This window comes from Corvus kubaryi, unplaced genomic scaffold (genome assembly GCF_017639235.1).
Source record: "Corvus kubaryi isolate FWS band 111438036 unplaced genomic scaffold, C.kubaryi_AGA036_p1.0 37189, whole genome shotgun sequence".
In the NCBI taxonomy this organism is placed as follows: Eukaryota; Metazoa; Chordata; class Aves; order Passeriformes; family Corvidae; genus Corvus; species Corvus kubaryi.
Genome location: NW_024581054.1, coordinates 71,989 through 92,330, shown reverse-complemented (window position 1 = coordinate 92,330; position 20,342 = coordinate 71,989). Strand labels below are relative to the sequence as shown.

Genomic DNA, 20,342 nt, shown 5'->3' with positions numbered 1-20,342 from the left:
GTATTCCCGGTATTCCCGGTATTCCCGGAGGTGCTGGGGGTGGGATGGGAGGAGCCAGCCCGGTATTCCCGGAGGTGCTGGGGGGGTGGGATGGGAGCAGCCAGCCCGGTATTCCCGGTATTCCCGGAGGCGCTGGGGGGGGTGGGATGGGAGGAGCCAGCCCGGTATTCCCGGTCTCACCTGCTTCCTGCACCTGCTTCACCGCTTTGGTGATCTCGGCTTTAAGTGCTTCGGTCTCGTCCGCCGTCACCGCGGCCGCCACGGGCACCACTGCGGGGACAAGGGGGCACGGGGACATTTGGGGAGGACAGGGACATTGGGGGGGCCAGCTGGGCAGGAATTCTGCCCCAAACCATGGATCCTGCCCAGAGCCGAGGCTGGGAGCAGCTCCAGTGGGATGTGACGCTGCCCAGACTCGGGTGCTGCACCCTTGGATGAACCCGCAGTGCCTTTGGAGGGCTCCAGGACCTGCACCCCATGGAAAAGCCCCAAACTGCCCCCCATAAATCAATCTCCTTTTTGGGGTGACTCTTGGGCCCCTCAAACTGCACCTCATGGATAAACCTCCCTTCCAGGGCAGCCCCAAGACACCCAAGCTGCTCCCCAGGGATAAATCTCCCCTCTGGAAGGGCTCCTGGGACCCTAGGCTGCCCCCCATGGAAAAATCTCATTTTTGGGGTGTCTCTTGGAACCACAAGCTGCTCCTTGGAGACCCACCCCCCTTTTAGGACAGTCCTGCGATGCCCAAGCTCCATCCCATGGATAAGTTTCCCTTTTAGGGTGGCTCCTGGGACCTCCAGGCTGCACCCCATGGATAAACCTCCCTTTCAGGACACTGCTAAGACCCCCAAGCTGCATTCCCATCGGTGTGTTTCCCTTTTGGGATGACTCCTGAGACCCCTAAGCTGCACCCCCATAAATGAATCTCCCTCTGGGAACAACTCTGGGACCAGCCAGCTGCACCCCGACGCTAAATTTCCCTTCTGGCTGGCTCCCAAGCTGCTCCTCATGGATGAACTCCCTTTGGGAACACCCGGGGGCCCCCCAGCTCACCCGTGAGCTGTGTGACAGCGGTGGCAGCCAGCGCCTCGGTGGCCAGTGTCACCATGTCATCGGATGCCACTGTGACGATGTTGACCTCGTCGCCCTCCTCGGGCTCCAGGATCTTGATGCCGGCCTTGCCCTGGTGCACGGTCTTCACGTGCGAGCGCAGGTTGTCCACGCGGTTGAAGCCGCGCCCGCACTTGTCACACAGGAACGGCTTCTCCCCTGGCAAGAGGACAGGGAATGAGGGGCGGGTCAGGGGGCGATGCCCAGGGGCGGGGGAGGATTTTGGGAGGCACCCACCAGTGTGGATGATGATGTGCTTGGACAGGTCACCCACGTTGACGAAGGCTTTGTTGCAGACGGTGCATTTGTGGGGCCGGATGTTGTCGTGGTGGCGGATGTGGTTGGCCAGCTGGCTCGACTGGACGAACCTTCGGGGATGACACCACGGTCACCACAGTCTGTGGTAACACCCTGGCACCTCCACCCAGCTGCAGAGGGCGAGTGGAGGTGCCCCCTGGTATTCCAACACCACAGAAGTGCCCCTCCTGAAATTTCCCAAGGGGAATCCTCACCTCTTCCCACAGCGCTCGCACACGTAGGGCTTCTCCCCGGTGTGCTGGCGCACGTGGGCGATGAGAGAGCTCGCTTGGGTGAAGGCTTTCCCGCAGATCAAGCACTGGCACGGCTTCTCTCCTGGGGAAAACACAGGGAGAGGGTGGGTGGGGAGCACGGGGGGAAGGAGAACCCCTCGGGGAGGCGGGAGCGGATCCGTACCGGTGTGGATGCGGACGTGGCGCTGCAGCGCGCCCGGGTCGGCGAACTGGCGCTGGCAGTGCACGCACACGTACGGCTTCTCCCCGCTGTGGATCCGCAGGTGCCGCTTCAGGTTACCTGGGAGCAGGGCAGGCTGAAGGACACCGGAGCCTCCTCCCCCTTTTCCTCCTTCCCAGCGCCCCAGAAGCTCCCTCAGGAAAGCCTGTTGCTACTCAGGGAGCAGGGACTGCACAGGGATCAAGGGAAGTCACGTGGACCTTGCCTGCGATCGGGCAATAACATGGAAGGGGGGACAAGCACCCAGTGTTTGAGGGGATCAAGGGACTCCACTGGGATCATCCCAACCCCCTGGCTCTGCAGCAGGTTGGGAGAAGATGGGAGGAGAGGTCTCCATCTCCAAAATTTGCATGAGGAGCTCCTTTCCAGGGTGTGGCTCCCTGGGGAAAACCAGGGATTTGTGCAGCACAACCATGGCACTGTAAACCCGGGATGAAATCCTTCCTCTGGCTCTGATCCAGCCCCAGAACACTCCCTGCCCCTGCCAAACCATCCAACCCCCATCACTTAGCCCCCATCCCCATGTTACCTGAGGTGGTGAACTGCTTCCCGCATTCCCGGCACTTCAGGGGCCCATCTGCGATGTGGATCTTCAGGTGAGCCTTCAAATTCCCCACCTGGGGATGGAGAACGGGATGGAGAGAGCCCCAAACCACCCCATCTCCCTTCGGAGCAACCCCAATCCCCATGGATCCCTTCTGGAGTGGCCTCTGGGACCCCCAAGCTCCTCCTCATGGATAAACCACCCTCTCCAAACTCCAAGACCCCCGAACTGCATCCCACGGATAATCCACCCTTTCAAGCCCACTCTGGGACCCCCAACTACACCTCATGGATACACCACCACCCCAGGACAGCTCTGGGAGCCCCGAACTGCACCCCATGGACAAACCTCCCTTCCAGGACCGCTCTGGCCCAGCTCCCGCTCTTTTCCCCGCTCCCCGCCGCACCTGGTTGAACTTCTTGTCGCAGTGGGGACACTTGTGCTCCTTGTCGGTGTCGTGCGTCTCCAGGTGGCGCATCTTGGAGGTGGGGTCGGAGAAGGAGCGCCCGCAGTAGTCGCACTGGTAGGGCTTCTCGCCGCTGTGCACCAGCTGGTGCCGCTTCAGGTTGCCCGAGGTGGTGAAGAGCTTCCCGCAGTCCTCGCAGCGGTACCGGGCCTCGCCCGTGTGCCGCTTCTTGTGCAGGTTCAGGAGGCTGATGAGTCGGTAGCTCTTCCCGCACTCCTCGCAGCCGTACGGCTTCAGTGGGCTGGGATGAGGTGGGAATGTCACAGCCAGCGCTGGCGTCTCCCTGCCCCAGTCTGAGCGTCACCCCCCAGCCAGACCCACAGGAATCACAGAATGGCTGGGGTTGGGAGGGACCTTCAAGCTCATCCTGTTCCACCACACCCCACCTGCCACTTAGCCCCCCATCCAGCTCCAAGCCCCCCATCCAACCCCGAACCCTTCCAGGGATGGGGAGTCCATGAAACAACACAAAAGGCAAGAACAATTTGGACAACGCTCTCAGACCCAGGACGGGATTCTGATGGTGTCTGTGCAGGGCCAGGAGCTGGGCTCGATCCTTGTGGGTCCCTTCCAACTCAGGATTATTGTGACTCTGTGACACGGGCAGAAAGACAAATCTCCTCCCGGATATCCCAACACACCAGTGGATTTCCAAAGGATTCAACCATTCCCAGCAAACCCCACGTTTTTCAGGCACCTCTCCCTGGTTCCACCACGTACCTGTGCGTCTTCTCGTGGGCCTTGCAGGCGGCCGGGTCGGAGAAGGCCTTGTTGCACTCCCTGCAGGAGAAGGGCTTCTCTCCGGTGTGGATACGGATGTGCCGCTTGAAGTTCCCGGTGTGGGTGAACTCCTTCCCGCAGTCCTAGGGATGTAGGGATGGAGGGATGGGCACTGTCACCCCCGGTGTCTTCGAGGCACCTGGAGATGCTGCCCAGGAGCCCAGATGGCCTCACCTCGCACTTGTGTGTGACGGAGCCGTAGGCCTTGGACTCGGTGCGGTCGCTGTAGGTGCCGGAGCGCAGCAGGCGCGGTTCCCCCGAGTTCTCCTGCCCGGAATCTGTGCTTCCCGACTCATTATCCTCAGCGTTCTCCCCGTTTTCCAGCTGGGCTGGCTCCTCCTCAGGGATTTTACCCTCATCTTCCTCCTCCACTATCATCTCCCCCTCTTCCTCCTTCCTTTCCGGCTTCATCTCTGCAGGATGGTAGAAAGTGGGGATGCTCAGGTTTGTGAGCAGCAGCAGAGGCACAAAATCCACCTGTATTTCCTAACCTAAGGAGACTGGGATTAGGCGTCCCCTGTCCCCAGGGAAATCACAGAAACATTTGAGTTGGAAGGGAGGTGAAAGCTCATCCATCAGTCACCTTTGCCTGGAATCACTTTGAATTTGCAGGTGATTAGCCCTAAATTCCAAAACCCTGTGCAGGCAGAGGAGAATTTCCCAATTCTCCTCACTATGCTCTATGAAAACTGCTCCCAGAGGATCTGTGCCTCACAAAACTCACACAATTAACTCCACAGAAAATGCAGGATCAAGCTCTGCCCAGCTTTGTCCCAGCCCTGCTCGCCAACACACCTCCTGTCCCGGCGGTGTCCGAGGCCGCGGGGCTGCCGCTGCCCACTGCGCTCTCCGACGGCTGCGGGAGCCCGGGAATGTCGGCCTTGGGATCCTCCTGGATGGCAGCGTCTGTCCCTGTGAGCACCGGAGTGTCAGGACAGGGTGTGCTGGGGGTGACAGCAGGATCCAGGGTGTCACCTCTTGGTGGCTCACCTTCCAGGCCAGCCGGCTGCTCCGCAGGCGCCTCGGGCTGTGCCGTGGCCTCCGGCTGCTCCTCCTTCCCCTCGGCATTGGGAACAGCTGCTTTGTCTTTGTCAGGCTCCCCCGGAGCCTCTGCCACCGATGTCTTGTCATCGGCCGTCACCTTGTCGGCCCCTGCGAGGGAAGAGGCAAAGCCATCCAGCAGCTGCTGCTGCCAGAAGGATTCCCAAATCCCACAAAATTCAGGGAAGCAGCGATTTTTCAACTGCTGGTGGTGCCCAAGGGGATCAAACCCCATTCAGGCGCACCAGATGTACCCAGGAAATGGGTTTGGAAGGTGGCCAAGGAGCATAAGTGGATAAATCTTGGACTGGATGAAGCCTAAGTGGGTAAATCTTGACTTTCCCTGGATGAGGGAAAGCCAGGATGGTACGTACCAATCTCAGGGGGCTGCTGGCTCATCCCAGGGGGATTTTCTGGGGGCACAGAGAGGGATTTGAGTGCATTGCAAGCACTGACGATCTCCTGCATCTGCAGGAAACCTGCCACGGCCAGCACGTCCTCCACGTTGTCGGGGCTCAAGCTCAGCTTAGCCGTGTACATGAACTCCAGAACCTGGCCCAGGCCTGCAGGGGAGGTGACACAACCACAAATGAGCCCTCGCCCCTCACTCTTTCATTTTGAAACGCTCAAAATAACAAGCTGAAGAGCCTCCCTTGAAGCCTGGGCAAGGAATTGTGTTGTTTAAGGAGCTGGGAGGGATGCTGGATAAAACCTGCAGGCCTACCTGCGGCGTTGCTGATGTCCAGGTGCACCACGTCCTTCTGGTCCACGAAGAGCATGCGGAAGTAGTCGCTGCAGGCGGCCAGCACGGCCTTGTGGGCCTTGAAGTCGATGCCGTCCACCACGAAGGTGCAGTCGCAGAGCAGCCCCAGCTGCCGCTGCTGGTTCAGCTGCTCCAGCACTTGTTGGCTGTGCTGCGGGAAATCCATGGCTGTGGGGAGGGAAAAAACCCAGGATGGGGGGTGAGGTGGGTGGTGAAACCACTGAAGGGGTCGTGGAGGAAGAGAGATCACAAAACACAACCTGACTGTCCTCGTGGTTAAAAAAATGGCCCAAAAAGGTGAATTTCAGCTCCTCTCCTGGCTAAATCCAGCCCTGAACCCTCTCCTAGAACAGCCACGACTCCAGCACAGGGCTGGAAGGAGTTGATGGAACAGCCACGATGGTTTTTAGCCACTCTGACAGCATTTAGAACACAGCTATTGCTCCTCAGCTGGTCCAAGCAGCGAGCAGGAGCCTTGTCACCTCTGCAGACACATGTCCTTCCTCTGTGTCACGGCTCCTGCCAAGGCCACAGCATGGAAGTGTTCAGCCAAACCTTCCAGCTCCTGCTCGTTCCAGCTGCCCATGTCACAATACTGAGGAATTTCTGTATTTTTTTGTGTGTTTGGAGAGGGTTCTCCATGCTCAGAGCACAGCTTTGCCTGAGGAATGCTGCAAATCACTGGAAACATGGCAAAACCCCAATTTTCCAGCAGGTCCTTGTCAGCAAAGTGCCACACTGTGGATTTTCTCCTGAGCTGCATCCGTAGGGTGGATGAAAGGTTTTCACTTGGCTTTGTCTCCCAACAATGATTCCCGTGCTAAAGGGATTGTTTCAAGGGATCAGCAAGGAGGGAGGAGAAAGGAAGCAGGAACTATCCAGTTATTGTTCAAGCAGGAAGTCCCCAGAGCTCTGGATGCTGAAGCAGGAAGGTTATGGCTGGGGAAACACTCCTGGATTCCATTCTCAGTGTCTCGGAACATTTCCAGCCCATGGAAGTTGTTTTTCCACTTCACCAACTCTTAAATCAGGAGCTTCCAGTCAGGAAAAAGTGAGAGGTTTGGATCCACAACACCAGGCACTTCCAGTTCCTGTCCCTTCCTCTGCATCAGTGGTCAGAGGGAGCCTCCTCCTGTCAGCTGTGGGTGCCAGCAGCAGTCGGGGAAAGATCTTCCTCCCAAGGATTCATTCAGCTTCCAAAGTCATTCCCAGTGCGGATGAGAGGCCACAACCTCTCTGACAGCATCAGATTGTGCACAGAGAGAGGAAGTTCTACTCCATTTTGTCGTTGCAATGAACTCCCTGCCCTGGCTTTCCCCCAGCTCTCCAAACTCCCCCAGTCCCAAAATACATCCCCGACAGCCAGGAAAAATACTGCATAGCACGGCCCGGTGTGGTTTGCAAAGCTCTGGAAAAAAGGGGGAGCATTTTCCCAGCAGGATAAACAAGGCTGTGTTCCATGCTCAGAGAGCTCTGCGCAGCAGGACCTGAGGAATCATGACAGTTTGATGCACTAAAAGGGTATTTTTGGGAATTTGTGGGAGGCACTTTGCATCTGAACGATGATTTTTAATGTTCCAGGATTGGACTTGTCTCAGCTTTGCTCCCCAGGTTTGAGAAGGGAGTAAAAATCCAGGAAACTCAACTCCTCCCCAAAAACTTCCTATTTTCTGTAGTCTCCTCCGTAACGTCGTGTTCCAGCTCCCTCGGAAGCACAGCAGGGACAGGCTTAGAGGAGCTCTCTACACCCGCACCCAGCAGCCAATGTCACCTTTATCCACTAAAATCCCTGACTCCAAGGTTTAAAAATCCCAAACACCCGGACCCAGCCCCCAGGACTGGTGCCTGAGCTCACCCCTGTGCTGCGAGGAGCGGAGATATCCAGAGGATTGAGGGCCAGAGGGTTGTGTCTCCCCTCCAGAGGTTTCCCCTTTCCAGGTGTTCAGGTCAGTCTCTACGCTGCCATCCTGGGAAAAATGGGATGAAAAACTCCATTTTAAACCTCCAGTTTTGGGTGCTGAAGGCACCAAGGTACAAAATTGCCAATGCAGGACCGGGCACCTCCTGATTTCCCCTCGGGAGAGACGATTCCTCTCCCGACCTCTCTCCGACGCGGCTGTTGAGTCTCTCATTATCCAATTAAGCATGGAAAAGTTCATTATGAGCCCACCCACGCCCACCACACAGATAAATACAGCAGCTGCAGTCCCAGGGAGCTTCCCACGCGAGCTCTGTTAAGCGCTCTCGCTAATTAGCGACATCACCTCTCCCTTTCCCTGCCACATGAACATCTACCTATTAAAAACCCCCAAACCTCGCTAAATTGGAAAAAAACCAGTGATTTAAACATCGCTTTTCAAGGCTGTCACCACCCAGCCATCCATGCTGGGAAGATGAAAGGGGAGAGGGGGGTTGTTTCCTACCCACCGTCATCTCCCTCCTCGTGCGTCAGCTCGGGGAACAACGTGGCCCCAACCCTCGCTGCCTCTGCCCGGAGGGGTCTGTCCTCATTTCCAGGGATGGATCCTGCAACGTTTTCCATGAAAAAAAATGAAGTTTAGAGCTGATCTGAGTGGAGCAGCTCCACATAATAATAGCTACCATGGAACAGGGAAGGGCTGTGGCGCTTGTGGTCGGAAGCGGAAGGTGAGCTACGAGAGAGGAAATAATCACAAAGAGGATAAAATGGGATGAAAAGGAAATAAAATGAGAAAGACACGAGGAGAGGGACATTCTGGATGCCCCACAGGGAACGGACATCCTGAAGACCCCTTGGTTATTTGGATTTCAGGCTTAGGGATGTGCTGGTGCTGCTCTGGACACCGAGACATCACCTGAGCCTGACATCTGCCCCGAAATCCCTTCTGTGTCTGCAGTGCCCAGGGATGACAAACCCTCGTCTCCTCGGGGAAAAACAACCTTTGGAATGCTGGCTGAGGGCTGGAATCCCGGGAGAAGCCTCTGATGCAGAAACGAAACTAAGGAAACGCGGCTGCTCCGGGAAATGTGTCACCCGCGCCCGCCCGCAGAGGGCACGGACAGCCAGGAGGGACTGTCACCTCGCCAGAAACGCCAGAACAAGGGAAAAATCCGTGTTTTCCTTGCGGCTTTCCCCGTCCCTGAGGTGCGGGGATGTGTCTGGCGCTGGCTCAGGGCTCTGACCCCCATCCCCGCCCTCGGGAGGATCTTTCGGCGGCCTGAGGGGACGGTGATGCCCCACGCCCGGGGGACGCCGGGCTTCGTGCACGGCCTCGCCCGAGTCACCTCACGGCTGGGGGGGGTCACACAGCGGACACTTGGGGAGGGGGTGCAGCCAAAAGCCCCCCCCCCCGCCCTCAGGACAGGCAGGAGCCTCTCGTTTCTCTCACGACAACCACGAGCCCTCTGCTCCCCTCATGACATCCAGAAGCCCCTCCATTCCCCTCACGACAGCCCCCCACTCCCCCGCCAACCCCCCATTCCCCTCACGACAACCAGGAGACCCCCGCTCCCCTCACAGCAGCCAACAAACCCTGACGATAGCTAGCAGCCGCCCTCCCCCCCGTCGCGACAACCCCCGGTCCCCCCACCACAGCCGGCCGCCCCCCGTGCCCCGGGGCCCCCAGCAGGGGCCCCCCCCCCCCCCCCTCGCAGCCTGCCCTCAAAGAACCGGGGGCCGCGCACCGGGGTGACCCCCAAACCGGCTCCGTTACCCCACAGCCAGCGAGCCGGGCCGCAGACCCCTCCCCTCCCAGCGCCCGTGTTCCACTCAGCCCTCTCCCCAGCCCCTCCAGCGCTCTCCCGGGCCCCCCGTGCCGTACCTGCCATGCCGGGCCCGGCGGGGCCTCACCCGCAGCCCGCGGCCCTCACCGTGACACCGACCAGACAAAGGGCGCCGCCATCTTGGCGCCGGGCGGAAGCGGCGTCGCCCTGGCCCGCCCAGCGGCGGCAGCGTCACTGCGCATGCGCGGCAGGGGCCGGTCACCTTCCCGCCCCTTCCCGCCCCTTCCCGCCTCAGAGGCGCCGCCATGACAGTGGGGGGCGCGGTGCTGAGGGGCCGTGAGGGGCCGTGAGGGACAGAGCGGAGCTCTGAGGGTCGAAGGTTCTGGTGCGGCCGCCACCGCCGTGTTCATCGCTAACCACGTCCCCCGTCGCCATATCACCCCTATTTCAGCACCCCCGAGGTGGTGATTCCACCACTGTCCCAGTGCCTGACCGCCCCCTGCATGAAGGAATCTTCCCTATATCTAACATAAATCTCCCTGCCGCAACGTGATGCCGTTCCTCTTTTCCTGTCACTTGTTCTCTTGGCTCCACCCTTCTGTCAAGGAGAAGGTTCCCGGTTATTGGAAATAATACACTTTTCCTAAGTAATTTTTAATCAGTTGTTTTAATTAATTGTAAGCAGCACTCACTTTTGGCCAGCACTAGTTAAGTTTCTCCACAGACTCTCGTTGCTCAGATCATTAAATCACCAAAACTGTAAGTTTGTTAAAACTAACCCTGACAAGCTTCAATAAAGCCAAAGGCATTTGAAAATTGGATATCTGGGATCTTAAATGTACGGCCCTTCAAGGACGTTGGAGTAACCAGAAAACACAGAGGACATTAAGGCCTGGAAAGCTGGAGATTCCCCATCTGAGAAGAAGATAATAAAATTACTACAGAAATCAATGACCGATAGAAGACAGAATGCTAAATAATAAAGAGAATTATGTGACTTAAAACCCATGAACATTAATTTGTTTGCTGAAAATGTATAAATAAGTGAAAAAGTTTTGTATCGGGCTACAACGGTGCCCTTGATCCCCTCGTCCAGATCATTGATAAAGGCTTTAAGCATGCCCAAAAAACCTGTTTTTTCCCCATCTTTCCTTCCACAAACGAGTTGCTGTGGGGTGCGTTTGGGGCTGGGCTGAGCCGGCCTTTCACCCACTCCACATCTCCCCTGTCCAAAAGCGATTTGGGCAGGAATAGGGCGTTTTTCCCCATTTTCTTCCTCCTGTCTCTGCACCGCCCTGGGCAAGGGCCACTAGATGGCAACCAGTGACCGGCGGTGGCTGCCGGGGTGGCATTTTGGGACGGAGCGGCCGCGTCCCATCGCCGGGGCTCGACGGCCGCGCACCGCCGCTCCCCTCCCCGGAGCTCCCCGAGCCTTTACTGCCACCAACAACTTTATTCATCACTTTTAACCTCTTTTTTTCTCCCTGCCACCGGGAGTCCCCTGAGTGACAGCCAAAGCAGCCGGCGGCCGTGCCTGGGACGCTGCCAGGTGTGTTAATGCCAGTCACGAGTGGTTCGGGGATGGACGGGATCGGGCTGCCCTGGAGCGGGAGCAGCAACACGAGCCGGGCGCTGTGTGTAGCCATAAACAGGCGCTGGCCCCGAGCAGGCGCCTCGGTGTTGTTGGTACACACAGGGAGAGACGGAGTCAGGCCTTTCTTTCCGGGAGGTTTTGGGGGGCTCCCCCCCAAAATAAACCCTTGGGTTTGGGGCCGCCATCCCGGCTCGTGCCGGCCTTGGGGCATCCCGAGGGCGGTGGGTGAGGGTGGGCGAGGGGAGGAGAGGAGGGTTTGGTGCCCTTCCAGGTGGGTCGGCAGCCGAACAGCTGAGGGAATGGCTCAGAAATAGAGCTTCGGGGAAGAAATGAGTCACCCCGGGCTGGAAATAAACAGGGCAGCGGGCGCCCGAGCAGCTCCTGGTCCGGGTTTTTGTCGGGATGGCAGAATATCGCTTACGGAGACACCCCTCGGGTCTGATCCCACACCCCTTTTTGAGTGTAAAGCATCAAGGAAACATCAAAAAACGGAGAAGGCGGCAGTCAGACGTTCTCAATAATTTATCCCAAGCTCTATATACAAAGACAAGCTCTGGCGGAGGGCTGGGAAGGGAACCTGGCTCCCGGCAGGACTCTTGGCACGCTGGATCTTCCCCCTCAACACGCGCCAGCTAAAAATTGCTGGAGCTGGGACTCCCCTCCGGAGTTTCTCCGGTGGGTGCCGGGACGCATTCGGCACAGGTCTGACCCCACGGTGGAGGGAGCGTTCCCATTCCCTACCCCACGTCCCACCTCCTTCCCAAATCACCCAAATAATTAGCGAGGGAGGGGAGAGGGGAGGAAAGGAGCCTCCCGACCCCTCAGATCTTGATCTCAGTCCGGAAGGTTTGCTGGACGTGCTCGGAGTGCTTGGCCGGCCGGCGCTGAGCCCGGATGGTCAACATCCCGTTGTCCCCCAGCGAGGACGACACGGACGTGGGGTCCACGTCTTCAGGCAGCTGGCACTTGTGGGTGAAGGTGTTCATGACGGTGCCGTCCGTGGCCCTCTGGGGAGAAAAAAATGGGTGAAAAGGGGCGATTTTGGGGTGCAAGTGGAATGGGGACTCATCATTCCCTACGGTCACCATTAACTAATGGTGAATTAAACCCCGATGGGGTTGTGGCCGCAGCTGTTCGGCAATTGGGTGGGAGCTGGATGGTCCCCGCATCCCCCGGTGAGGATTTTGGGGTCCCCCGCTTTGGGGACGAGCAGAGAAGGGAGGGAGCACCCACCTTCTCGGCGTGCACCTCGATCTGGTTGTTGGAGGTGGTGACGATGATGTCCTCGGGCGCGAAGTCGCTGACGTCCACCGTGAACTGATAGGTGTTCCCCAGGGTCTTCACCACGCCCGTGTTACCGGGGCGAGCTGCCGGACAGGGTTTGGGGGGGTCACAGCCACGGCTTGCTGCGGATCCCCCCCCAGATGCCTCCTGAGTGCCCCCCCAAACTCACCTGGGAACCCCAAGGTCTCCCCGTGGGGCCGGACAAAGCTCCCGAAAAGCTCCATGGTGCCGGCGGGCGAGGATTTCACCTTCACCTGCTGCTTGCCCCCACCTGCGACCCCCAGCTCCCGCCGGGGGAAAGAGCGGAACCTCCTTCCTCGTTCTCCTCCCGGCGAAGGCGACGCCGGATCGGTTATTTCGGGATATTTCGACTTGACGAGGTTTTTAAAGCCTCGTTAAGGCTCCCGGCCGCCTGCCAGACCTCTCGTAAAACCGGCTAAATTTAGGTCTTGCGCCGGAGACGGTGGAAATTTTTCCCCTCTCCGTCCCCCCCCAACTCAACGCCATGGAATGCGATGCCTATTATTAAGGAATAATCATGATAATTAATTAAAATACTTATTAAATCCTCCCCGCCGCGGGATGTGCGTTGGGATTGGGAGCTCGCGGGTGGCGGAGGGGGGGGGGGAAACCCGGCTCGCTCCGGCCCGAGCGGGTCCGTCGGATTCGTCAAGGTCGTTTTTAATGAGCTCCTTTGCAAACTCACTCTGGCAGCGGAGGCCGAGGCGGGAGGACGGGTGAGGGGGTGCTAAAAAAAAGCGGGTGCAGTCCCCAGAAAAGTCCCCGGGATGGAGCGAGCCCTCCCCGGGGGGGCGCGGGAGGAGAAGGAAGAGAAGGAGGAGGAGAGGGTGCTGGTGTCGGAGCACAGCTGGAGACCCTGCCCCACCGCCCGGAGAAGGCTCCGAGGTGAGACCCCCACCCAAAAAGGGGGATTCTGGGGGTGAGAGTTTTTGGGGGGGGTCAGCACCCTGTTCCCCCCGTCGCAGGGTGCTTGGAGTGGGTGAAGCGGCAGCTTTTCCACGTCGGGGAGGATTGGTACTTCCTCTTCATTCTGGGGGTCCTCATGGCCACCATCAGCTTCACCATGGACATCATCGTCGCCAGGCTCTACGCAGGTAAACGAGGGGTGCCCTGGGGGGCTTCACCGGCGTTTGGGGTTCACCGAGAATATGGGGGGGGGCTTTTGGGGGGTGCATCTCCCCTCCCGACACCTCTCCTCCAGCCCACACGTGGCTGTACCGAGAGATTGGGGACATCGGGGTGCTCAAGTACCTCTCGTGGACCCTGTACCCCACGGCACTGGCCGCCTTCTCCACCGGCTTCTCCCAGAGCATCACCCCGCACTCCGGAGGTGAGCCAGCTGCACCCCGACCTCCCTGGCTCCCTAAAATTCCCCCTCGGTAATAGGGGACGTCTAAAATTTGGATCCTCCCCCCCCTTCCCCAGGCTCCGGCATCCCAGAGCTGAAGACCATCCTGATGGGCGTGGTGCTGGAGGACTACCTGGCCATCCAGAACTTCGGAGCCAAGGTGGTGGGGCTGACCTGCACCCTGGTGTGCGGCAGCACCCTTTTCCTTGGGAAAGTGGTGAGGGATCCCCTTCTGAACCCCAGAATCCCCGGCGGTTTCAGTTGGTGCCGAGGTGGGGGGGACGCTCAACACTGTGTCCGCCCCAGGGTCCCTATGTCCACCTCTCCGCCATGGCCGCAGCATATCTGGGGAAGATGAGGACCACGGTCACGAGGGAGTATGAGGTGGGGGTGCCACTGCCCAAAAAATGAATGGAGGGATTTTATTTTACCACCCCAGAAAGTTGGGGTTGGGCCTAAACCCCCCCAACCCTACAGAACAAGTTCAAGCAGCATGAGATGCTGGTGGCAGCACAAGCCGTCGGGGTGGCCACAGTCTTCGGGGCGCCCATCAGCGGTGAGGACCCCCCCACTCCCACCCTGGGCACCCCTAAACCTCGCCCTGACCCCTTTCCCCGTTTTTCCAGGGGTGCTTTTCAGCATCGAGGTGATGTCCTCCCACTTTGCCGTGCGGGATTACTGGCGCGGCTTTTTCGCTGCCACCTGCGGCGCCTTCATGTTTCGGCTCCTGGCCGTGTTCAACAGCGAGCAAGGCAAGGCAGTGTGGGCAGGATGTACCCCCCCTTCCCCTTTACCCTCCCCCTGTGGCATTTTTGGGGTGCTCACCCCCACACCCTCATTCCTCTCCCCCCTCCCAGAAACCATTGCCGCTGTTTTTAAGAGTGACCTCCAGATTGATTTTCCCTTCGACCTCCTGGAGACCTTTTTCTTTGTGATTTTGGGGTACGGAGGGTCTGGTTTTGGGGAGTTGTCTGTGCCCTGCCTGTGCCCGGCCTGTACCGTACCTGCCCTCTCCTCACAGGACCATCTGCGGGATCGTGGCCTGTGCTTATCTCTTCTGCCAGCGCTGGATGATGGTGGCCGTCAAGAAGAACTGGCTGACGGCCAAGCTCTTGGCCACTGAGTCCGTACTGGGCATCCATCCATCCGTCTGTCTGCACCCTGCACCCTCTGTGTCCGTGTGTCCGTGCCCTGCAGGCTCTGTGTGTCCCTGTGTCCTTCCCATACACCCTGGGTGTCCCTATGTCCCCCCTCACACCCTGCCTGTCCATGTGTCCACCCCGTGCATCCTGCCCATTCCCTCTGAGTGTCCGTATGTCCACCCTGTGCACTCTGGCCACCCCTGCATCCACCCCATACACCCTCCACATCAACCCCATGCACCCCAAGTGTCCCTATATCCCCTCCGTGCATGCTGCCCACCCCACCCCATCCACCCTGGGTGTCCACGTGTCCACCCTGTGCACCGTGACCACTAACCCGATCTGCCCCGGGTGTCCCTGGATCCCCCCCGTCCGTCCATCCATCTGTCCCCACGCCCCCAGCCCCCCGTGTTCCCCCTGCAGCAAACCCGTGTACACAGTGCTGGTGGTGCTGCTCCTCGCCTCCATCACCTTCCCGCCCGGCCTGGGGCAGTTCATGGCCTCCAGGGTGAGTGGGGACACGGGGGGCTCCCTGGGGACCCCAAAACCTCCCACTGGGGGCTCAGGGTGTCCATTTGTGCATCCATCCAGCTCACCATGAAGGAATATCTCACCTCCCTCTTCGACAACCGCACGTGGGGCGCACTGGCCCCCAATGCCTCGGGGATGGCCAAGCCTGGGGGGCTCTGGCAGGAGTGGGACCATCCCTCTGCCACCATCTATGGCACCTTGACCTTCTTCCTGCTCATGAAGGTAACCATGGCCCCCCAAATCTCTGGCTGGGCCCCCCAACACAATGTCCCCATGGGGTGACCCCCCCTGTGTCTGCTGGCCCCCCCAGTTCTGGATGCTGATCCTGGCCACCACCCTGCCCCTGCCAGCCGGGTACTTCATGCCCATCTTCATCTACGGTGAGTTGGGGCCTGGGGGGACACGGGGGGACAGCCAGGCTGAGGGGGACATGATGGAGACAGCCAGGCCTGGGGAGGAGTGCAGGGGGTGCATTCAGCCCTTGGAGTGGGGGTACAAGGGGGTGTGGAGTACAGGGGATCCATCAGCTCTGGGAGGGCTGCAGGAGGGTGCTCACCTCTACCTCCACCATTTTTGGGGGTGGCTGCTGGGATCTTCCCACCTTCCCTCCTCCCCCAATTTTAGGAGCGGCCATCGGGCGCTTGATGGGGGAGGTGGTGGCCCTGCTCTTCCCACGGGGGCTCCATTCAGAAGGACCCCCACGGCCCATCATTCCTGCTGGCTACGCCCTGGCCGGTGAGTCTGGGGCTGGGGGGGGACCCCCCACGGGCGGGGGGACACCCACCCCCATCCCCTGACCCCCGCTCCCCCCGCCAGGCGCAGCCGCCTTCGCGGGCTCGGTGACCCACGCGGTGTCCACGGCCCTGCTGGTGTGCGAGGCCACCGGGCACCTGGGCCACGTCCTGCCCACCGTGCTGGCCGTGCTGGTGGCCAACGCCATCAGCCAGAAGAACCAACCGTCCTTCTATGACGCCGGCATCATTGTCAAGAAGCTGCCCTACCTGCCCCCCATCCGCAGCCGGCACATTGCGTAAGCCCCTGCCCCAAAACCCCGTGTCTGGGGGGGATTCTCCAGGAAACGATGGAAATTTGGGGGGTTTTGTGCTCACCAGCTCCTACCGAGTGGCGGTGAAGGAGTTCATGGAGCGCCAGGTGGTGGCCTTGGCCAAGGGGGACGGTTTCCAGGAGGTGCTGGTGGCCTTGGACGCCTCTGCTGACACCGAGTACCCCGTGGTGGAGAGCACAGGTGGGATGTGGGGTCTGGGGGGTCACTGTCACCATGGGGGATGGCCAGCAAGTCCCTGACCCTGTGGTGGCCCTTCTGTGTCCCCAGTGTGTTCCCACAGTGCCCACTTGATATTCCCATGCTGTGTCCATACCATGCCCACGCTGTCCCTATGGGGTGTTCCTGCGGTGTCCTCATTCTGCTCTTTTGGTGTCCTTCGATATTCCCAGGATGTCCTGTTCCCGTTGCTGTCCATGTGTTGTCCCCTTGATATTGCCATGGTGCCACCTCCGTATTCCCATACTGTCCCCATGGTGTCTCTGTACTGTATCTATGCTGTCCCCATCCCCTTTGGTGTCCCCATGCTGTTCCCTCAACATTCCCATTCTGTCTCCATGGTGCACCTATGGGGCGTCCCCTTGATATTCCCATCCTGTCCTCATACCGTCACCCTGCCTGTCCCTATGGGATGTCCCCTCGCTGTCCCCAGTCCCTCCCCCTGTTATTCCCATACTGTCCCCTTGGTGTCCCCCTGGTATTCCCATGCTGTCCCCATACTGTCCCCACTCTCCAGGGTCCCCCACGCTGGTGGGCACCGTCAGCAGGTCCCAGCTGGTCACCTTCCTCCAGAGCCACGAGCACCCTCAGGCCCCCCAAGGGGACAAGGTAAACGAGGTGGGGGGCACCCCACCGCACCCAAAAAGTTGCTTTTCCACCCCAAAATTAACATGTCACCTTCCCCAAGCTGGCCACCGTGGGGACGCTCGGGGATGACTGTGCCATCGAGCCCATCATGCTCCAGTTCTCCCCGTGGACCTCCCTGCACCAGGTTTGGGGAGGGGGAGACGTGTCCAGGGACCCCCCCCCCCCCCAGTTCTGTGTCGCACTGAGGGGACACGGCGAGGGTGGCTTTGTCCCCATGTCCCTGTTGTCCCTTTCCCAGGCCTATCACCTCTTCCAGCTGCTGAAGCTGCAGCGAGTCTTTGTCACCCGCTCTGGGGAGCTGGTGGGAGCCGTGAGCAGGGCGGAGGTGAGGGGGAAAAAGGGGGGAAAAGGGGGAAAAAAGGGAAGAAAAGGGGGAAAAAAGGGAAGAAAGGGAGGGGAAAAGGGGAAAAAGGGGGGAATGGGGGAGAAAAAGGGAAGGAAAAAGGGGGCAATGGGAGGAAAAGGGGCAGGGAAAGGAGGAGGAAAAGAGGGGGAAAGGAGGAGGAGGAAAAGAGGAGAAAAAGGAGGAGGAGGAAAAGTGGGGGAAAGCCCCGGTCCCACCTTCTCTGTCCCCTTCCAGCTGCGGAGAGCGATCGAGGAACTCGCCAACCCCAAGTGATGAGGTTTTGGGACCACAGGGGACCCCTCCCCAGGGATGTCCCCCATGGAGAGAGGGGGAGTCCTGACCCCCCAGGTGTTGTGGGGGGTCTGGGCTGGGGGCGCCGGTTCTCCAGCAGAGCGTGTCGTGCATTAAATTCATCAACCTGTCAATGCTTCCTCCTCCTCCAGCCCTGCCGATTTCTTTTGGGGGGGGTCACGGCAACCCAACGGCAACGCTTAAAACTCCCCAAATCACCCCAAAACTGCCCCAGGACATGCACTGAAGCGCCCTGTCTCTGTGACGCCCTCCTATGCCCCCCCCCCCCCAAATGATCAGCACTTAATTATCCTTATTTTAATTACTGCAATTAATAAGGGGGTGGGTGTTTAGTGACCCCGAAATCCGGGGGAAGTGGGGGGCTGAGACTCCCCAGCCCTTTGGTGACCCCCGGACCGGGGCGCAGCGGGTTTGGGCGGCGCATCGGGCGCTAACGAAGCCGTAATTAAACCCGGGGGGTTAATTAGGCGCGGCGGGGCAGGTTGGGCAGGGCGGGCATGCCCGGGCCCGGCGCAGGACGGGTGAAGCGGGGTCAGCGCCAGGGAGACACCCCAAAAGTGGGGCAGGAGCTGGGCTGGGCTCCGGGCTGGGCGCTGGGAGCGGGGCTGGGCTGCGGCACCCACGGGAGGCGCTCGGAGGGGCGAGGGGAAGCGAGGGGAAGCGAGGGGAAGCGAGGGGAAGCGAGGGGAAGCGAGGGGAAGCGAGGGGAAGCGAGGGGAAGCGAGGGGGGCAGTCCTCGGCCCCCCGAGCGCTTGGGTGGTCAGCGGGGCAGCGCCCACGGGGGGCACCCCCAGCCCTGCCCGTCACCCCAAAAGCCGCGCTGGCCCCGTGCCTCAGTTTCCCCATGGCTTCCCCCGCCCCACGGGTTCCTTGTCCGGCCCCGCCCTCGGCACACAGGCGATAAGGGGCTGCGATAAGGAGCCCAAATCCGGGGTGTCCCCCCCGATCCGGCTCCTCCCGGGCGCCGCTGGACTTTGAGCCGGGATCGAGGCCGGCGCCGCGGCTGAGACCGACAAACTCGTGACACCCACAGGCCAAAATGCCCCAAAATGGGGTGAAACCCCCCCAAACGGCGGGTTTTGCAGCACGATGTTGGTGCGCCCGCACCTCCCACCCGTCCCTTATTATGGTTTGGGGCAGAAAAAAAAAGTGAAAACCCTTTTTCCGGCGTTTTCCTACCCAGTTATTTGCAGGCTCCGGGCAGCCGGCGCGGCCGGGCTTTGGCTTCGGGGGAGCGGCGGGGGATGAAAAGGCCAAATTCCTCCTGGGTTTTGCTGGGGAAAGAGGCCCCGGATGGGAAACACTCCTGGAGCCGTGTGAAACCCCTAAAAATCCCTGATAACGCCCTAAAAACTTTAAACCCCTTAAAAAGCCCTCTTTAACCCATTTTAAACCCCGTTAAAACCCCTAAACCCCCCCACTTCTAAAATCCCCTTAACCCCCCCATAAAAATCCCTAAATAAAAACCCTTAAAAAACATTAAACCCCTCTAAAAAATAACTTAAAACCCCTTTAAAGCCCCTAAACCCCCTTACAGACCCTGATAACTCCTTAAAAAACCTTACAATGACTGAAAAAAAAAAATCTTTAAACCTCCTTAACTCCCCCTTAATGCCCCCCAAAAAATCCTTAAAACACCCTAAAACCCCCTTTAAAATACTCTTATAAACCTTTAAATTCCCTTAAAACTCCTAAAATCCAAGGGAAACCCTCTCTCTTTGCCCCCCAAATTCCCTCAATCTCTGTGAACCAGTGGGAAACACAATATTCTAGAAAACAAAAAAGCACATATTTTTATTCAAAACCCCACGAAAATCCCCATAAATCCCTGAAAAAAAGGGGGAAAAAAGCATCCGAGGTTTTTTTTTAAATTTCCCCCTTTTTTCTTTCCCAAACCTGACACGACCTTTAATTCCTCGCAATAAATATACAAAAATAGAATAAATTAGGTTAAAAAATACAAGGCAACACTGGCAGATCAGCATTAAAAGGGAACAAAACCACCCAAAAACCCGGTGGGAGAGGAATAAATAGGGAGAAAAAAAAAGCAAAAATAAATCAGTTTTGGGACTGAGCCCTTTTTTTCTTGAAATGTGGGGGAAAAAATAAGAAGAAAAATCCCCCCCCCCAGCTCCAAACGAGCTTGAAATTCCATTTTTTTAGGGGGGAGGGCAGGGGCAGCACCTGTCTCATCCCCAAGCACGGGGACAGTATCAATAATAACACTATTAAAAAAACCCTTAATAATTACAGAAATAATAAATAAACCCCTCGGGGAGGAGGGGGGGTCTTCATGTGGTGTTCTGGGGTGTTTGGGGTCAGCCCGGGGCCCCCCCGGTGCCCGCCTGCTCCTGCAGCCCCAGCAGGCTGTAGGCGATGCGCTTCTGGTGCCCCGGCAGCCGCACCCCGATCCGCTTGATGTCCCTGGGAAAAGGGGAGAGGAAATCAGGACTGGTGGAGCAAAGAGCCTGGAACGGGGCTGGCAGGGGATGGGTCCAGCGACAGCCCCACCCCGGGCTTGGGGGATCCCCAGGAGCAGCGTTCCCGGCGCGTGGATGGGTGGGTGGGTGGATGGACACGGCTCATCCCGAGGGAGGGATGGACATGGCTCATCCCGAGGGACAGATGGATGGATGGACATGGCTCATCCCGAGGGA

General features: G+C 59.0%; 4 protein-coding genes across 4 annotated transcripts in view; 1 reads left to right on the top strand and 3 right to left on the bottom strand.

The window, feature by feature from the left end:
- Positions 1-9,393, bottom strand: part of ZBTB17 (zinc finger and BTB domain containing 17) — a 9,932-nt gene extending 539 nt beyond the window's left edge. Inside the window, exons 1-16 of the mRNA XM_042022145.1 lie at positions 9,276-9,393; positions 7,903-8,001; positions 7,331-7,442; positions 5,437-5,643; positions 5,087-5,275; positions 4,662-4,823; positions 4,467-4,583; positions 3,846-4,084; positions 3,612-3,754; positions 2,832-3,132; positions 2,411-2,498; positions 1,825-1,941; positions 1,623-1,743; positions 1,348-1,478; positions 1,054-1,269; positions 181-270 (exon numbers count right to left, since the gene is read on the bottom strand). Of these exons, the coding sequence (XP_041878079.1) occupies positions 181-270; positions 1,054-1,269; positions 1,348-1,478; positions 1,623-1,743; positions 1,825-1,941; positions 2,411-2,498; positions 2,832-3,132; positions 3,612-3,754; positions 3,846-4,084; positions 4,467-4,583; positions 4,662-4,823; positions 5,087-5,275; positions 5,437-5,643; positions 7,331-7,442; positions 7,903-7,908 (2,239 nt within the window). The 5' untranslated portion in view covers positions 7,909-8,001; positions 9,276-9,393. The remainder of the gene's footprint in view (positions 1-180; positions 271-1,053; positions 1,270-1,347; positions 1,479-1,622; positions 1,744-1,824; positions 1,942-2,410; positions 2,499-2,831; positions 3,133-3,611; positions 3,755-3,845; positions 4,085-4,466; positions 4,584-4,661; positions 4,824-5,086; positions 5,276-5,436; positions 5,644-7,330; positions 7,443-7,902; positions 8,002-9,275) is intronic.
- A 1,885-nt stretch (positions 9,394-11,278) lies between these two features.
- Positions 11,279-12,515, bottom strand: HSPB7 (heat shock protein family B (small) member 7). The gene is made up of 3 exons (XM_042022144.1): positions 12,225-12,515; positions 12,005-12,138; positions 11,279-11,778 (listed from the first exon to the last, which is right to left on the bottom strand). The coding sequence occupies exons 1-3, from the start codon at positions 12,277-12,279 to the stop codon at positions 11,593-11,595; spliced, it is 375 nt and encodes a 124-aa protein (XP_041878078.1). The 5' UTR covers positions 12,280-12,515; the 3' UTR covers positions 11,279-11,592.
- Positions 12,516-12,684: 169 nt separating this feature from the next.
- Positions 12,685-17,980, top strand: CLCNKA (chloride voltage-gated channel Ka). The gene is made up of 19 exons (XM_042022143.1): positions 12,685-12,961; positions 13,042-13,170; positions 13,278-13,406; positions 13,502-13,641; positions 13,731-13,808; positions 13,902-13,980; positions 14,051-14,176; positions 14,282-14,366; positions 14,446-14,547; positions 14,990-15,074; positions 15,158-15,319; positions 15,408-15,477; positions 15,722-15,832; positions 15,914-16,127; positions 16,210-16,343; positions 16,897-16,988; positions 17,068-17,151; positions 17,266-17,352; positions 17,608-17,980. The coding sequence occupies exons 1-19, from the start codon at positions 12,844-12,846 to the stop codon at positions 17,644-17,646; spliced, it is 2,064 nt and encodes a 687-aa protein (XP_041878077.1). The 5' UTR covers positions 12,685-12,843; the 3' UTR covers positions 17,647-17,980.
- Positions 17,981-19,975: 1,995 nt separating this feature from the next.
- The window catches only part of EPHA2 (EPH receptor A2), an 11,030-nt gene continuing 10,663 nt past the window's right edge, over positions 19,976-20,342 (bottom strand). Inside the window, exon 17 of the mRNA XM_042022142.1 lies at positions 19,976-20,109. Coding sequence (XP_041878076.1) covers positions 20,004-20,109 — 106 coding nt within the window. The 3' untranslated portion in view covers positions 19,976-20,003. The remainder of the gene's footprint in view (positions 20,110-20,342) is intronic.

What these genes read in the sequence shown, in the direction of transcription:
- HSPB7 (XM_042022144.1), bottom strand. Translation starts at nt 12,279, where the DNA reads ATGGAGCTTTTCGGGAGCTTTGTCCGGCCCCACGGGGAGACCTTGGGG. An exon ending in GGAGACCTTGGGGTTCCCAG is followed by an intron (nt 12,139 to 12,224) that starts GTGAGTTTGGGG and finishes CCTGTCCGGCAG; the next exon opens with CTCGCCCCGGTAACACGGGC. An exon ending in TCGAGGTGCACGCCGAGAAG is followed by an intron (nt 11,779 to 12,004) that starts GTGGGTGCTCCC and finishes TTTTCTCCCCAG; the next exon opens with AGGGCCACGGACGGCACCGT.
- CLCNKA (XM_042022143.1), top strand. Translation starts at nt 12,844, where the DNA reads ATGGAGCGAGCCCTCCCCGGGGGGGCGCGGGAGGAGAAGGAAGAGAAG. An exon ending in GCCAAGCTCTTGGCCACTGA is followed by an intron (nt 14,548 to 14,989) that starts GTCCGTACTGGG and finishes TTCCCCCTGCAG; the next exon opens with CAAACCCGTGTACACAGTGC. An exon ending in CCTTCTTCCTGCTCATGAAG is followed by an intron (nt 15,320 to 15,407) that starts GTAACCATGGCC and finishes TGGCCCCCCCAG; the next exon opens with TTCTGGATGCTGATCCTGGC.